This window comes from Mobula birostris, chromosome 10, assembly GCF_030028105.1.
Source record: "Mobula birostris isolate sMobBir1 chromosome 10, sMobBir1.hap1, whole genome shotgun sequence".
Taxonomy (NCBI): domain Eukaryota; kingdom Metazoa; phylum Chordata; class Chondrichthyes; order Myliobatiformes; family Myliobatidae; genus Mobula; species Mobula birostris.
Genome location: NC_092379.1, coordinates 63,602,835 through 63,620,196, shown reverse-complemented (window position 1 = coordinate 63,620,196; position 17,362 = coordinate 63,602,835). Strand labels below are relative to the sequence as shown.

Sequence of the window (17,362 nt, the reverse complement as noted above, 5' to 3'; positions counted from 1 at the left end):
ACTTTATACATCAATGACTTGGATGAGCGAATTGATGGCTTTGTGGCCAATTTTATTGCTGACAGGTGGAGGGGCAGTTAATGTTGAGGAAGCAGGAAGTCTGCAGAAGGACTTAGACAAATTAGGAGATGGGCAAAGAAGTGGTAGAAAGAATATCATGAAGGGAAGTGTATGGTCATGAACTTTGATAGAAGGAATAAAGACATAGCCTATTTTCTAAATGGGAAGGAAATTCAGAAATCAGAGGTGAAAAGGGACTTGTGAGTCCCCATGGAGGATTCCCTGAACTTGCAGGTTGAGTTGGTGGTAAGGAAGGCAAATGCAACATTATCATTAATTTCAAAAGCACTAGAATATAAAAGCAAGGATGTAATGCCAAGGCTTTATAAGGTACTGGTCAGAATGCACCTGGAGTGTTGAGAGCAGATTTGGGTCCCTTATCTAAGAAGAGATGTGTTGGCATTGGAGAGGATCCAGAGGAAGTTTCCGAGAATGATCCTAGGAATGAAAAGGTTAACGTATGAGAAGTGTTTGATGGCTCTGGGTCTGTATTCACTGGAATTTAGAAGAATGAGGGGATCTCACTGAAACCTATCAAAAATCCCAGATAGAGTGGATATGGAGAGGATGTTTCCTGTACCAGGGCAGTCTAGGACCAGAGGGCATAGCTTCGGAATACAAGATCATCCTTTTAGAACAGGGTTGAGGAGGAATTTCTTTCGCCAGAGGGTGATGAATCTGTGGAAATCATTGCCACAGCTGGCTGTGGAGGCCAAGTCATTGGGTATATTTAAAGCAGAGATTGCTAGGTTCTTGATTATTAAGAGCGTCAAAGCTTATGGAGAGAAGTCATGAAAATAGGGTTGAGAGGGATAAGAAATGAGCTATGAGGGAATGGTGGAGCAGACTTGATGGGATGAATGGCCTAATTCTTCTCCTATTGTCTTATGTTCTTATTTTAATTGTTTGACTTTCCTAAATCAACAAAAAATTGCATTTTTATGTTCTCTACTGCATCATAATGGTCAAGGAATTGGTTCCAAACTATAAACGGAGATTTTAAGAAACTTAGATCAAAAGGGTGGCTTTGGGAAAGTTTTTGAAAATAGAGAGATGAAAGATAGTGGGATTAAAATGGACATCACCTTTCAGGAAGTGAATTGCTGATCCTCACAGCATTTTAAGTGATTTTTTTTCCCTCCCTGGTCCTTCAATCAAATAACTTAAATCTAAGCTCTCTGTGAACAGAAACTGGCTTGTCCCAAGAGTTCTGCCTACTGTGCGATCTTTAAGTTTAACTTCTCTCAGTTTCTTTCATTTGAAATAACCCAGCCTAACAAAACACAAATTCTCCAGCTCTGGGAAAATTTTTGTAAAGTTTATCTATACTGTCAGATCCTTCCCATAAGGAGATGACCAGAATGTATGTGGCACTTTCATTGCAGGCCAAGTGGTGTGCAAAGCATTTCAAGCTCAGCATCTCTGCTTCTACATTCCCTGCCTTAACCGACCAAGGCACGATTTCTCCTGCTACTTATAAAGGTAAGTGGGTATATGCACCAACAGCTTCCCCAACAACCCAAAGTGACCCTAAACTTTAGTGACCTGTCATTTGTAGTGTTTTCCATTGCCTAGCTCTGCCATCCTAAATCCATTATCACAAATTTGGGCTGGAGAAAAATTCCCTCTTGCACCATTTTGCCCATTCAGTCATTCCAATATAATCTTCTTGTGGCCAATAAATTTTTTCAATAGTGCAAACCAATTCATTTCTGGAAAATTCTGAACATGACTCTTATATTTGTCTAAATCATTGACATTGCTACAACAAGTAATACAGCCAGCACGGCAGTTGCAAAACAACATAGTACATTGATTTCCAGTCATTAAAGTTCCCAATGGTCATGAACATTAAATTTCTCCCACTGAAGGAATTTTAGATCTAACATTTCATGTCTTTGAATCCCTTTGAAGTCAGGACTTTGGTACAAATTACTCAGTGTAATTTCTGCCTCTGATGAACAAGAAGAAAATTCCCCAAAATTCCCCTTGCCTTGAGAGGCTGGCGACATAGACCAGATGATTTCAGAGATACTACCATATAATTTAATTGTACAATTATTAAAGTCCACCCAATTAAACAACAGAGTTGTGGACAACCATTTCACAGGTTGCTGAAAGGGATTAGCTGAATAGGTTACTGTGGTTTTGGCTACATAGAAGGTAATATGTGACTTTGGCATTCTGCAAGGTGGAATCCTGACTGATGGAATTCACATGAAAGAAAGATTAGCCCAGATGGGAAGCCTCAATGTCTTCCAAGATTCATAGGAAAAGGGAGGTTGGATCTGGGACAAATATTTGAGTGATTCACTTTTCAAACAATGGGTCAGACATTTAATGACAATTGTTGAGACAGAATATTAACGGCAGCATACCTATCTAGCCAGGCCAATAAGCTCTTGGCAGCACCAATGAGGTCAACCACAGAGGTAAGGAAGTCATTTGGCAGCCTTCTGGAGGTCCTGCCATCATAATGGCCACTCCTTCGTCTACCTGTTATAAAATTCTGTAAATTTTTGGCTGATGAATTCAACTTGTGGGAAAGCGTTCTGAGGTTTTCTGTCTCTAAGCCATAGTTCTGTAAAAGAAAAAAACATGTATATTAATTAGCTCCTAATCATATAATTCTTGGTAAAATATACCCAAGAAGTAGGTCAGATTTAGAAAGGAAGAAGGATAGGAAACTGACCCACAAACCCAACACTTCTCAAAGCCTTCTTCAGCCATAGGTGGACTTTATATGTAAGGGAACTGTTGTATTCTAAGGAAATGCTGTAGTCACTAACAGAAATGAAATGAGCACATACACTGATTTAGTAATATTGATTGAAAAATAAATGTTGGCTATCACACAAGGGTACTATCCTGCTCTTGTTCCACTAATACCATGAGATTGTTTATGCCCACTTGACAGGATGGGCAGGACCTCGGATTAATATTTTATCCAAATTCCATTGGAGCTTTATGTTTGAAATTAAGCAGAGCCTGAAATCCACTGTTGCCTGGCTACAACACATAACAGATGTTTGCAAAAAATGAGTTTACACTATGGTAATTATCAGTTTATTCTTTTTAATTAAGGGATTAAGATTGGCTGCTAAAAGACAAGAATCCAGTGCCTTGAACATAGTCGACTATTTTGCAGTTTTGTGTGATAACTGCTTGCCTTGCCAACTGATGTCCTTTTCCTGTAAAGTGAATAAGAAAAACTTTCATGATATTAATATGGTCCTCAAATGCACACATTTCTGGTTAATTGAGGTAGCAAACAATCGATATTTCTGCACTCACTTTCCAATGTGACTTAATTTTTTATTTGTTTTGCTTGAAAGATTCCAGTGCTACCAAACTCCCACAAAGCCAAGCTGTAGAATATATTGCAACTCCAAAAAGCACATTACTTGAAACATACAATTGGTGGGCAACATTTGGAACAAAATTTGGGATCCAACAAGCTCTGAGAATCAAATATAAAGGGTTTCAAATTCAGACATGTAGACATTTACTCTGCTGTTTGTCACTCTAATACATCAAAGGATTGTCAGACTGTTTCCATTACATGGATTGACATCTCCATTATAGACATTAGAGAGGAAATCATTCTATAACCTACTAAATGTACATTCATTAAATGGGAATGTTAATGCAGGTCCTTAAACTAACAACATGTTTTTAGTCTAATTGATCTTGGCTTTGACAGTCGAATAATACTTCTGTATTCAATGTTTTCTGTTTAACTAAACCTATTGATGGTTGCAGCAACTAAAGGGAAGGTCATCACAAGTCCATAGGTCTGGTCCTTTGATATAGCAATGCAAATATATCCCACCACTTCGCTTCAAATATTACTGCAGTGATTTCTGTCTCAGCCATTCTATTTTTACAAACCTTTCCCTGTTCCTTAAAATTCAAAATCCGAGGTGCAAAGGGACTTTGGAGTCGTCCTAGAGGATTGGCTAAAGGTTGTGAGGAAGCCCAATGCAATGTTAGCATTCATTTTGAGAAGACTAGTATATAAAAACAAGGATGTAATGCTGAGGCTTTATAGGACTCTGGTGAGGCCTCACTTGGAGTATTGTGAGCAGTTTTGGGTTCCTTATCAAAGAAAGCATGTGCTGACTTTGGAGAACGTTCAAAACAGGTTCACAAAAATTATTTTGGGAATGAAAGGCTTATCATATGAGGGGCATTTGATGGCTCTGGGCCTGTACTCACTGGAAGTCAGAAGAGTGGGTGGGGAGGGGGGATCTCAGTGAAACCTATTAAATGTTGAAAGGTCTAGACAGAGTGGATATTAAGAGGATGCTTCCTCAAGTGGCAGAGTCTAGGACCAGGCAGCACAACCTCAGAATAGAGAGATTTCCATTTAGAACAGAAATGATGAGTTCGGAAACTATGGAGCTCATTGCCTCAGGCAGCTGTGGAGGCGAGATCATTGGGACTATTTAAAGCAGAGGTTGATTGGTTCTCTACAAGTCAGGGTGTCAGGAGAATGGGCTGGAGAGAGAAGTGGATCAGCCTTGATGAAATGGAGCAGACTCAATGGGCCAAAAGTGGCCTAATTCCATTGCTATGAATTATGGCCTTATGGCCTTGACTTACAATGTTGAAGTTATTCCTCCAAAGAGGACCATTCCACCTAATAATACTTTTCACTGTGTTTTCTGGGCTGTTTATAAGCTCAAGATGCAATGACATAAATCATAACAAAATAGATTGTCACTGCTGAACTTGCATCTGCATCTCCATGGTGGTGACAATGATAGTTGCTCATTGATTCTGAGTCTCTTTGTGTTCACCAAATCAACAAAGTGCAACTTCAGATCAGCAGAACATCCCCGGCGGCTTCACACAAGTGTAATCACACTGAAAAACTGAGACCATGGCATGTGGCCAAAAAACTGGCCAAGAAGATAACTTTTACGTTGTGTCCCATAAGATGAGAGGGAAGTGAAGAGTTGGAAAGTATAAGCAGAAAGCCCAATGCTTACGATCTGGACAAAAAAAACCAGAGTAGTAAGTTACAACAGTCTGAAAGTCTTGCTAATTTTTAATCTATCAGTTTAAAGGCTTTCTTTTATTTCATATCAGATGCTCAAGTCACATTAATGTGTGTATACTGGGTTTATTGTACAATAGACTGCAGATTTTTTAAGAAAATGAAAGCAGCATTCTTCTAAATGGGAATGGCCTTCCATTCTAACCTAGTGCAAATTGAAACCAGGAATACTTTATTTACAGAGAGATTATAAATACTAGCATTGGTGTGGGTATTTTGGATTACTTTGACTTAGTTCAAACATAAAGTCAACCAGGGATTAAAAGTTTTTCTTAATTTACAAAATAACACAACAGATTCACAAATGGGCTTTTAAGAGAGGCAGCTTGGCATCTATTCCCATTCAATCTACAGGATTTGTACCAAATTCCACCAAACACAATGGACCAAAGATACCCTTACGTTACATATGGAATAATAAATAATGCCATGCCAATATTGTTGCAGTTTCAAAACCATTTACTGCTTGGGGTTGTGATACCAAAATAGTGTAAAACATTGCCAACTTCTTGTGAGAAATTAGTACAATAATTGCTATTTCTCAATAATTATTATTGTATTAATTTCTCACAAATAATTGGCAATGTATTATAACAGAAGGTAAAATGAAGTCAATGCCTTAATATGGGGACATCCAAAATCTGTTTGCCAGTACGTGGGGAAATCTTTAGGAAGTTAAGAAATCTTGCAAACTCAGTGTAGTTTCTTAACGACCTGAAGGGAACACTGAGAATAGCTGAGGGCATTGTGATGTTGATTCTCTGTTGCTCTCTCCCTGCTCTGAGAACTATTTCTCACTGACATTATCTTCCTACACAAATTGGATAAACAAGTATTGGGGGAACATAGAATTGAGATATTGAGATTGAAAATTAGCTTGGACAGTATTAAATAACACAGCAGGCTTGAAGGATCCATCGTCTATTCCTGCTCCATTTTTATACGTTTCTAATAAAGAAGCTTAAGAATATTTCCCATCTTGTGAAAATTGGCAATGGGGTGGGAAACTAGAGACAGTGCCTTTGCTTTCAGATCCAGAAAATTTAAAGTATTCACAAATCCACAATGTATTTTCTTTATGGCTGAACATGTCTGCCCTGTGGTAAAAAAAATTCATTGGGTATTTCTTTGCTTTACTCACACTATAGACAGCATAGCCAGCTAAGCAATTATTCAGATTTACTTCCAATCTGGAATAGTGGGTTGACATCTGAGCTGGCTGGACTGAGTAACCTTATATGTTTTTGTTATGCACAATTATTAAATCATATACAATAAAAATATAACAAAATTGTGATGAGTGCACAGAGATAATTGTGACAATTGCAGAAAGCTAGTGATGAGATAAAACATCTTACAAACAGTAATCACATGCAGCTATCATTTAATTCTGATGTTGAAGGGTAAGTTCTAGTGAAAGGTTGTCAACAGGAAACATGGACTGTTTCTATTTTTTCTCCACAGATGCTACATGACCTGCTGAGTGCTGGTGGCCAAACATTTTAATTTCCATTCCAATTCCCATTCTGACCTGTGCCAAGATGAGGTCACCCTCAAGGTAGAGGAGCAACACCTTATATTCCGTCTGGGTAGCCTCCAACCTGATGGTATGGATATCGATTTCACCTTTTGATGAACAAATCCCCCCCTCCTCTATTCCCCACTCTGACCTATCACTTTTCACCTGCCTATTACTCCCCTCGTCCTTCCCTCTCTCCTATGGTCCACTCTCTTGTCCTATAGGTACTTTCTTCTCCAGTCCCTGACCTTTCACATCCACCTGGCTTCACCAATCACCTTCCAGCTAGACTCCTTCCACTCCCTCCACCTTTTTATTCTGGCATCTTCCCCCTTCCTTCTCAGTCCTGCTCTCAGCCTGAAACATCAACTGTTTACGCTTTTCCACAGCTGCTGTCTGACCTTCTGAGATCCTCCAGCATCTTGTGTGTGTTGCTTTGGATTTCCAGCATCTGCAGATCTTATCATGTTTGAGATTTTCCTATTTTTATGTCAAATTTCCTCCTTTCTCTTTTACCCAAAACACCTGATGAATAAATACCATTTAGCAAAATAAATTAATGATTATGACATTCTTCATTTTGTTTATGATTTTAATTCATGGCAAAGGAATGTCAAACTCTTTCTCAGTCATGAATGGGGCAAATGATAAACATGTTAAGATGACTACACTGGAGAAGCTTGTTTAATGCATTTTGATTATACTTTGATCTAATACTCCCTTAAGGATGATCAAAGCTTCCTTGACTATTTTGCATTAATATCTTCTAGCTTTTTTTTCTCAATGATATCAATCCACTCCCTCCTGAATACATAAATTAAGTTGAATCAACAATTTTCCTTAACTCTGTCATTTTGACACATTTTAATGGAAATCTGTTTTTCTACTCAATAAGCCTGCTCAAATCTCATGAATATTTACTCTAAGATCATTGTATGATTCCTTCTTTCTTTTTCAGATATGTAAAGTGATAGCTCTTTAATCAGGACAATCCATAACGACAACACAGTGACTCCAGATGCCCAAGTATCTTGTTTCTGTTGATCAGCTGGTCAGTGAATTTCAGTAATCACAAACTATTTGCATCCAATGGAAATTGTTGAGCTGCAGTGGGCCGCTATGTTTGCCTTTCACCTAACTGCAAAGAGTGTACTTGCATCAATCTCCTCAACAAAGTCCCCCTACACGGTCAGCATCAAACCTTCTGAATGCAAATGACATTCTGCAGAAACGTTCAACAAGTGCAACCCACAGACATACTGAAAGTTTTGTTTTGAAAAATTCTAGCAGTTCCAGACAGGTTCTGACATAGTCATGCAATGAGGGACAGGACAGATAATCTCCTGAGTATAAAAGAATGAGATGTGATCATATAAAAACATCCCAAATGTTTCATCATCATCATCAGGTGCCATGCCCAGTTTGAGCTTTGACTACCATGGTCCACACACTCCAGTTTCGGGTCAAGTGGATCAAATCATTGGTATTCATTTCCAGTTCTCTGGTTGCTGTCTCTATCATCATTTGTCTTTGCCTTCCTTTTGCTTTCTTCCCTTCAATCTTTCCCAAAATTATCATGCATTCTAACTTCTCTTTCCTAATCACATGTCTAATGAAGTTACGTTGCTTTATCGTGATCTCATGCATTATTTCTCTTTTTGTGCTTGCTCTGTTCATGACATCCTCGTTAGATATTCATTTCGTCCATGATATTCTTTGCATCCTCTTCAAAAACCACATCTCTGCTGCTTCAATTTGTTTCCTCATGTTACTAGGTATTGTCCAACATTCTGATCCATATAACATAACTGGATAGACATAACATTCAGTACTCTGAAGCGGGTTGTCATGCCTAGTTTAGTGTTGGTCAGTATACTCTTCATTCTTGTAAAGGTGTCTTTTACCATCCCTATTCTTCTATTGATGTCCATGTCGCACTTGCCATCTGATGTCACCCAGCTTCCTAAGTAGCAAAAGTTCTGTACTTGTTTTATGTCTTCCCCATTTATTCTCAGCCTGCAGATAGGATTCTCCTTCTTTTTAGATATCACCATACATTCTGTCTTTTTGCGATTGATGGATAGACCCATTTTTGCACTTTCTTCAACAACTATATCAATTAAGTTTTGTAGTTCTTCCTCAGTACTTGCAATTAACAGCGTCATCCGCATATCTGAAATTATTGATGTTTTCGCTGCCAACTTTGATTCCCAAGATGTCTCTTATTTTTTGTAATATTGTTTCACTGTACACATTAAACAAATCAGGGGAGAAAACACACCCTTGTCTGACGCCTCTCTTGACTTTTGTAAACTTACTCACTTCTCCATATATTCTTACAGTGGCAGTTTGTTCCCAGTACAGATTTCTGATTAGGCGGAGGTCTAAACCCAAATGTTTACATGGCTCAATAGAGTAGATGCTTCCTTTGCCTGGGATATCCAAATTAGTTAGCAGTTGATGATTCAACTGTGCTTAATCATCAAAGAAGGACAATTAATTAAGTGTAGTCCTTTGTTTATAAGGAAAAACATAATAAATAGCATTGCTTCTAAGACCAGAACTGATCACTTCCCATGGCTTTTACCAATGTAAATGAGAGACTCTCAAGTAAAGTTAAGCACTAGATTTCTGCACAGATGATCACTGGCCTCAAGACAATTGTATACTGCTGGAACACAAATATTTCATCACCTCGGCTGCAAAATCTACCCCCTGGATATTGCTAAATCCATCAGGCTTTTAATTTTCAAATGCAGGAAAAGGCTGCAGGGGGAAGCAAAAATCCAAGGTATTTTCCTTTTTCATTCAATTATGCATTGAAATGTTAACTGCTTAATAGTTTACTAATGTTTTAAATAGTTTGATCTTTTATTCAAAGTACTTAAATAATTTTGTTTTTGAGTACTTTTTCAATACTGTGTCAGGTACATACACATATCTTAGAACATAGAACAGTACAACACAAGAACAGGCCCTTTGTCCGACAATGTTGTGCTGAACCAGTTAAAAAACAAATCAAAAACACTCTAACACTATCCCTCCCACCTACACCATCCATATCCCTCCATCTTCCCGACATTCATCTAAACATCTCTTAAAAGCCCCTAATGTATTTGACTCTACAACCATACTTTGAGAACAGCAAGTCTGGAGGAGTACTTAACAGGCTCTTAATTCTTGGAGTTGGGCTTGCTTGAAGAGATCCAGTACTGTGCAGGGCTTGCTGATCATTTGAGGGTCTGCCTTCTGGAAAACCAATCAGGAGCCTGAATTACAGAAGAACAGGCTTGACATACAGCTGGCCAGTGAAATGGGCTTGTCAATTGGAGCAATATCCAAACCATAGAAGGTGAGGCTGACTTCAATGTGAATGGCAGGAAAGATAAAAAAGCATAAAACTAACAAAAAAGCACAACATAAGGCAAAAATAACAAAGATTTCAGCATCTGATAGAACTGAGAAGCAAAAGGGGAGGAGCTAAAGTTGGCACCGGGAGTGACTACTTCGTGTTCATCTGTGAAACAGTTTAAATTCTTCGCTTTACTGTCTCTTTTTTCCTTTTCATGGTGGCTGGGGTCCTGTCAGAGGCTGTGATCTGCAGCTGCGCTCAAACTGTGGCTCTTCACGATGGTGGGTTCTGGCTCTCGAAGCTGGAAGCGGCCGAAGGTTTTTCAGTGTCTCCAGGAAGCAGACAGGAAGATGTGCACCTTCAGGGTGCGGCCTTGTGCAGTCCTGTGGATGACCTGATTCCTTACTGCTGTGTTGTCGACTGAAGTGTCACCGGAGATCTCTGCGCTCGAGTGATCTCTCTCTCTCTCTCTCTCGCTACCTGATTCTCAAGTCAAGGGAGCTCAGATAAGTGACGCTGCAGATTGTACATCGAACCAGCAAGCTGCTGGGCTGCCCTCTCTCTGTCGCAGGAGTGAAACCTCACTCTCGCTCATTACTGAGGGAGGGAGCCCTCAGATGTCAAAGTGTTGAGATGAGTGGTGCTTTCTGATGGGCTCTAGATCATGGTCTCTGGGGCTTTGCTGTTACTTGCATGGTGGGTGGGGGGGAACTGCTGGAATAAGTGGGGCAAGAGGGAGGGGAGGGATGATATTTTGCTGCTGCTTGTGTGTGGGAAGGGGAGGGGGCTTTGGAGTTCTACATTTTTCTGTCACTTTTTTTGGGATATTCTGTTTTGTGGATGTCTGCAAAGAGTAAGAGTTTCAGGTTATATACTGCCTACATTCTCTGATATTCATTGGAACCACTGAACCATTGAACTACAAAAAAAAGGAAAGCAGAGTTCTTAAATAAATATCAGTAAGTAAAGACGAGAAAATGGTAACCAGTGAATGATGTCACCACATGTACTAGAGGAGGATAGCTCAGTGGGTATTCAGACAAAACTGATACTGCATCAGAGATCAGACCTCCTGAAAATTCAAATCAGCAACACCATGAAAATACAAAGCCAAAATGACATTAAAACTTGATGAATCTGTGATAAGTTCCTTTTTAAGGTTTTAAAGGATGCATAAGACATTGGCAAGGCCTACTTTGTAATACTGTAGTTCTGGTCAGATGGAAAGATGTCAATAAGACTGAAAAAGAAAACTTGCAAGGATGTTACAGTGACTTGAGTACCTGAGTTATGGGGAAAAAATGAATAGGTTATCATAGGCATATCATAGGTGTATCACAGGTGACTGAGGGGAGATTTGATAGAGGCATACAAAATAATGGGGGGTATAGATCAGGTAAATGCAAGCATTTCTCCACTGATGTTGGGTTAGATTACAACTAGAGATTATAGGTTAAGGGTGAAAGGTGAAATATTTTAGGGGAACCTGAGGGGGAACTTTTTCACTCAGAGGGTGGTGTGACCGTAGAGTGAGTTGCCAGCGGAAGTGGTGGATGTGGGGTCGATTTCAACAGTTAAAAGAAATTTGCATAATTACATAGAAGGGAAAGCCATGAAGGGCTGTGGACTAGGTGCAGGTCGATTGGATGAGGCAGAATAACAGTTTGGTATGGACTAGATGAGCCAAAGTGCCTGTTTATGTGCTGTAGTGATCTATCTCGCCATAAAAGGACTCTGCAGGATTCTCAAATCTGTTACGGTTTCTATACAGCAGCCAATCGTAAGTAATTTCAGTACTTATGAAAGGTGAGAGAGGGACATTTGGATATTGTAAACCAATTAGCTTTACACCCGTTGGTGGTTAACTATGAGACTTCATAAATCAGGATAGAATGAGTGAACACGAAAAATTACAGCTGATTAGAGAGCAGTAATGAGGCCTCCTCAGGTTCCCATATATATAATGACATAGCAATCCACATGCGCAACTCGGTCAGTGACGGAGAGATAGGCAGGATCGCTTAACCCGTACTGTTTGGATGGAAGGAGACATTAACGGCTTAAGCAAATGGGCAAACTATTAAACATTTAGCATCATTCTGAATCAGCCGTCCATTCTGAATGGATTATATAAAACAAACAGAAGGAGATAATGAGGCATAAAAATCCAAAGGCATACTAAAAATATCAAGATAAGTGCAGAAAACATCCAAAAATAAATTGAAGGGAACAAGTTTTCATCCATAAAAGCCATTATGGTTGTAGTTAAGCTATTGTACGTCCATACAAAATCCTGGTCAAAGTAAACTAAAGTAAATTTATTTATTATCAAAGTACAGAAATGTCACCATATACTATCTTGCGATTCATTCTATTGTGGGCATACACAGTAGAACACAGAAATACAATAGAGTCAATGTATTACTTGCAGTCCTTGTAAGTCCATAAGATGCGTAACCAGTTCAGAGTTGAGATGAGTGAAGTTGTCCATGCTAGTTCAGAAGTCTAAGGTTTGAAAGGTAGTCACTGTTGCTGAGCCTGGTGGTGTGGGACCCAAGGCTCCTGTTCCTCCTCCTTGATGGCACTAGTGAGAAAGAGCATGGCCTGGACTGGGGAGGGTCCTTGACGATGGACACTGCTTTCTTGTGGCAGCACTTGTGTGGATGTGCTCAGTGGTGGGGAGAGCTTGACTTTGCCTGCGATGGACTTGACTGTGTCCAACACCATTTGTAGGATTTTCTGTGAATAGGCATTGGTGTTTACATACCAGCAGTGATGCAACCAGTAAGAGTTCTCTCTATTGTGCATCCATAGAGGCTTTCCAAAGTATTAGATGACATGTCAAGTCTGTGCCAACTTTTAAGGAAGTAAAGGTGCTGTCGTGTCATCTTTATGATGGCACTTATGAACTGATCCAAAGACAGATCCTCTGATATGATAGCACCAATGAATTTAAAGTTACTGACCCTCTCCACCTCCAGTCCCTTATTGATGACTGGTTCATGGACCACCGGTTTCTTCTTCCTGTAGTCAATAATTATCTCTTTGGTTTTGCAGTCGTTGAGTGAGAGGTTGTTGTTGTGGCACCATGCAAGCAAATTTTCAAACTCACTCTGAGATGTTAGTTCCACACTACCTTTGATTCAGACAACATTAACAAACTTATATATGGCTTTGGAGTTACACCTGGCTACATGCTCATAGATATAAAGCAAGTAGAACAGGGGCTAAGCACACAGGCTTGTGGTGCACCTGTGCTGAAGGAGATTGTGGAGGAGTTGTTGCCAATCCATACTGACTGGGTACTGGTGTACTGTTGGCACTTCTGCCCTAGATTTCACTGATACAGGCCCATTTCCCAGAATTGCCAGCTGCAGTCACCCCAAGCCTGGACTTTTCAGGTTAAATAAGTGGAATGAAACATCACAGATACCAGCTGTAAGACATAACAAGGCCTAACAGGGCATGTAACGGAATCCCAACCCACTACAACTTTCCTGAAAAGAATTACTAATACTCTTTATGTATTAGTCAAATCTATTAAAGGCAGAAACATTTAAAGTTATTAAAAATAAAATATATCATGTAAAATAAATAACTATTATTTAAAAATTTAAAACTAAATTAGCTAAAGTAAATAAAACCATAAAAATTAATCTTTTAAAAAAGAGCCTTTCTATTATTCTTCCTTACAAGTCTACAATCTCCATTGAAGTTAATCCAGACCACTCCACAGGATCCAAGGGATAATTCCCCAGGGCCAGGATAACACATGTGCTCGTCAAGCTGGATCTTCACCACTGGATGATACAGAACTATTAAAGTTCTAGACTGGTTTACTCCGTGTACACAGAAATCCTGGACTTGTTGAAACGTAAATGCCAGCAATTCCATTAGAACTATCAGCATTTAACAGTAATTCCAGACAATGGCTTTGCAAGAGTATCACAAACACGAAGCAAAAGTACACCAGGATTCCCAACTTCATCTGAATTTATGGGGTGACTTGACTGATTTTGTTTTAAAATATCAAAGAGGATTAACAGTATCGATAGGGAGGAAGTGCTTTCAGGTATTTGTGGCATAACCGAAAAATGAAAGAAGTTTGGAATTCTCCACGAACTAGTTGATGCTTTGGCCCTCTGAACAGTATTGATAATCAAATTATTTGGTCATTATTAAATTACTATTTCTATATCAGGCCTATTATTAACAAAAGGTACCAGGAAATGTGAAACCAAGGCTAATTCACAGATCCATTATGTTCCCAGTTAATGGTCAGTTGGGGTGCAGGACAAAATGGATCTTAGAAGGTCTCTGAGTTACAAAAAGGTTCTGTCCTGGGAACTGTCCATAAACTGATTTCTCTGTCAATCATAAATATCCTTTTTCCATAGCTGTTCATATTTTATCGTTCTGCATAATCTGCTTTAATTCTTTAATTTCATTGAAAGATCTCCCTAATACTCCCAATAATTAAACTAAAGGAATAAATACTGTATCCAGTCATTAATGAATCACATGAAGCATTATTATTGCTAACTTTAAAAATGCTTTAAAATCTTATAAGAGAGTTTGTACCCTGAGGTTTGATTTAAAATTGTTTATAATTAACTAATAAGATTCTATTATTTGAAAGATAAAACCCACTGATTCTATTTTAGGGGAGATCTACATTGACAACCCATTGCTTTGCAGGACTGCTTATGTGGAACTTGCTTTACTTTAACAATAGGTAAGTTCTTACTATAAGTAAGCCAGCCATATCAAAGAGGCCTAAATCCAATCTGCTGCAAACTGCCAAATCATGGGAGATGAGAGGTGATGTCGGGGGAGGAGGGAAGCTGCAGTTCCCAGAGGGGGTGCAAACCACACTTCAACCAGACGTTGTACTGTGGTCCACTGAAGACAAGAAAATCATCCTGGTGGAGCTCACAGTACCATGGGAGGAGGTTTTACAAGAGGAAGGCCCTGAAGTACCAGTCCTTAGTCCAGGAGTGCAGGGACAAAGGATGGCAGATGTGGCACTCGCCCATGGATATTGGCTGTAGAGGTTTCCTAGCAACATCAGCATGGAGGTTGCTGTCTGCGCTGGGCCTTGATGGAAAGAGCAAGAACCAAGCAGCTCGCAGGATGGGGGAGGAATCTGAGAGAGCCTCTTGCTGGATATGGAGCAGGCGAGAGTGGTTGAGCTGGAAATCAGGAGCAGATGGGCAGTGACTTGGTCACCACTGCTGACCCACCGGCTGTAGTGGTTAAGGGTTGAAACACTCTATGAAAGTTGGGCACCACCTGACAACATCTGCTCCTTGCCAAAGGCTACGGTTACCTCATCAGGAAACCATAGAGAGCACCTCGGTGTATAATGCAAGCAAATGTTTAATTGCAGATGTTACTCTGCTATTTAAGAAGGATGGGAGGCAGTAGAAAGGAAACTATAGACCAGTTAGCCTGAAATCAGTGGTTGGGAAGTTGTCGGAAACAACTGTTAGGGATGAGATTACAGAATACCTGAAGGCAAATGACAAGATAGGCCAAAGCCAGCACGGTTTCCTGAAAGGAAAATCCTGCCTGACTAACCTACTGCAATTTTTTTCAGGAAAAATTACAAGCAAAGTAGACAAAGGAGATACAGTAGACATGGTGTACTTGGTATTTAAGAAGGCCTTTGACAAGGTGCCGCACATGAGGCTGCTTAGCAAGATAAGAGCCCATGGAATTACAGTGAAGTTCCTAGCGTGGGTGGAACATTGGCTAGTCATCAGAAAACAGAGAGTAGGAATAAAGGGATCCTATTCTGGCTGGCTGCTGGTTACCAGTGGAGTTCAACAGGGGTTGGTGTTGGGACCGCAGCTTTTTACGATGTATGTCAATGATTTGGACTATGGGATTAATGGATTTGTGGCTAAATTTGCCCATGATAAAAAGATAGATGGAGGAGCAGGTAGTGTTGAGGAAACAGAGAACCTGCAGAGAGACTTGGATAATTTAGGGGGATGGGCAAAGAAGTGACAAATGAAATACAATGTTGGAAAGTGTATGGTCATGCACTTTGGTAGAAGAAATAAACGAGCAGACTATATATTTAGATGGGGAGAGAATTCAAAATGCAGAGATGCAAAGGGACTTGGGAGTCCTTGTGCAGGATGCCCTAAAGGTTAACCTCCAGGTTGAGTCGGTGGTGAAGAAGGTGAATGCAATGCTGGCATTCATTTCTAGAGGTATAGAATATAAGAGCAGGGATGTGATGTTGAGGCTCTATAAGGCGCTTGTGAAACCACACTTGGAGTATTGTGTGCAGTTTTGGGCTCCTTATTTTAGAAAGGATATACTGACATCAGAGAGGGTTCAGAGAATATTTACAAAAATGATTCCGGAATGAATGGGTTACCGTATGAGAAACGTCTGGCAGCTCTTGAGCTGTATTCCCTGGAGTTCAAGAGAATGAGAGGGGATCTCATAGAAACATTCCAAATGTTAAAAGGTCTGTATAGCTTAGATATGGCAAAGTTATTTCCCATGGTAGGGGATTCTAGGACAAGAGAGCACGACTTCAGAATTGATGGACATCCATTTAGAACTGAGATGCAGAGAAATTACTTTAGTCAGAGGGTGGGAAATCTGTGAAATTTATTACCATGAGTGGCTGTGGAGACCAAGTCATTGGGTGCATTTAAGGCAGAGATAGATAGGTTCTTGGTTAGCCATGGCAACAAGGGGTATGGGGAGAAGGCAGGGGAGTGAGGATGACTGGAGGAATTGGATCAGCCATGATTGAATGATGGAGCAGACTAGATGGGCCAAATAGCCTACTTCTTCTCCTATATCTTATGGTCTTATGGTCAAATGAATAAAAACCTTTTTTCCTCTTCCACCTATCACCCCGAGCTTCTCACATTATTTCTACTCCCTACCTGCCTATCTTCCCCCACTTACCTGGATTTATCTCATGCTCTTCTACCTTCCCTACCCTTATATTTTGGCTTTTTCCCTCTTTCTTTCCAGTCTTGATGAAGCATCTTGGCCCAAAGCATTGACTGCTCATTTCCCTCCATAGATGCTGCTGATCTGCTGAGTTGCTCCAGTATTTTGTGTGTATTGCTCTGGTAACTACATAATGATGTTTTTAGATGTATAAGTGAACACAGATTAATTAATGACGTAGCTTCTGTTCAGCAAGATATGATATTACTTGCTTAAGTGAGAGAAATTATGAATTGCGACTTGTATGTTTGCCAGCGTACTTTAATTTAATTAATTTTTAGCCTTTATCAGTCCTTCAGACTCAATAGTACTCTGGATATTCATCCAAATGACACCACCACATTGATTTCAGAACAATCATTCCTTGACACATTCCATTAATTAC

General features: G+C 39.7%; 1 protein-coding gene across 1 annotated transcript in view; it reads right to left on the bottom strand.

Moving 5' to 3' along the window:
* LOC140204068 (connector enhancer of kinase suppressor of ras 2) overlaps nucleotides 1–17,362 on the bottom strand; it is an 807,212-nt gene that overhangs the window by 478,761 nt on the left and 311,089 nt on the right. The window contains 1 exon segment of the mRNA XM_072270362.1: nucleotides 2,439–2,641. Coding sequence (XP_072126463.1) covers nucleotides 2,439–2,641 — 203 coding nt within the window.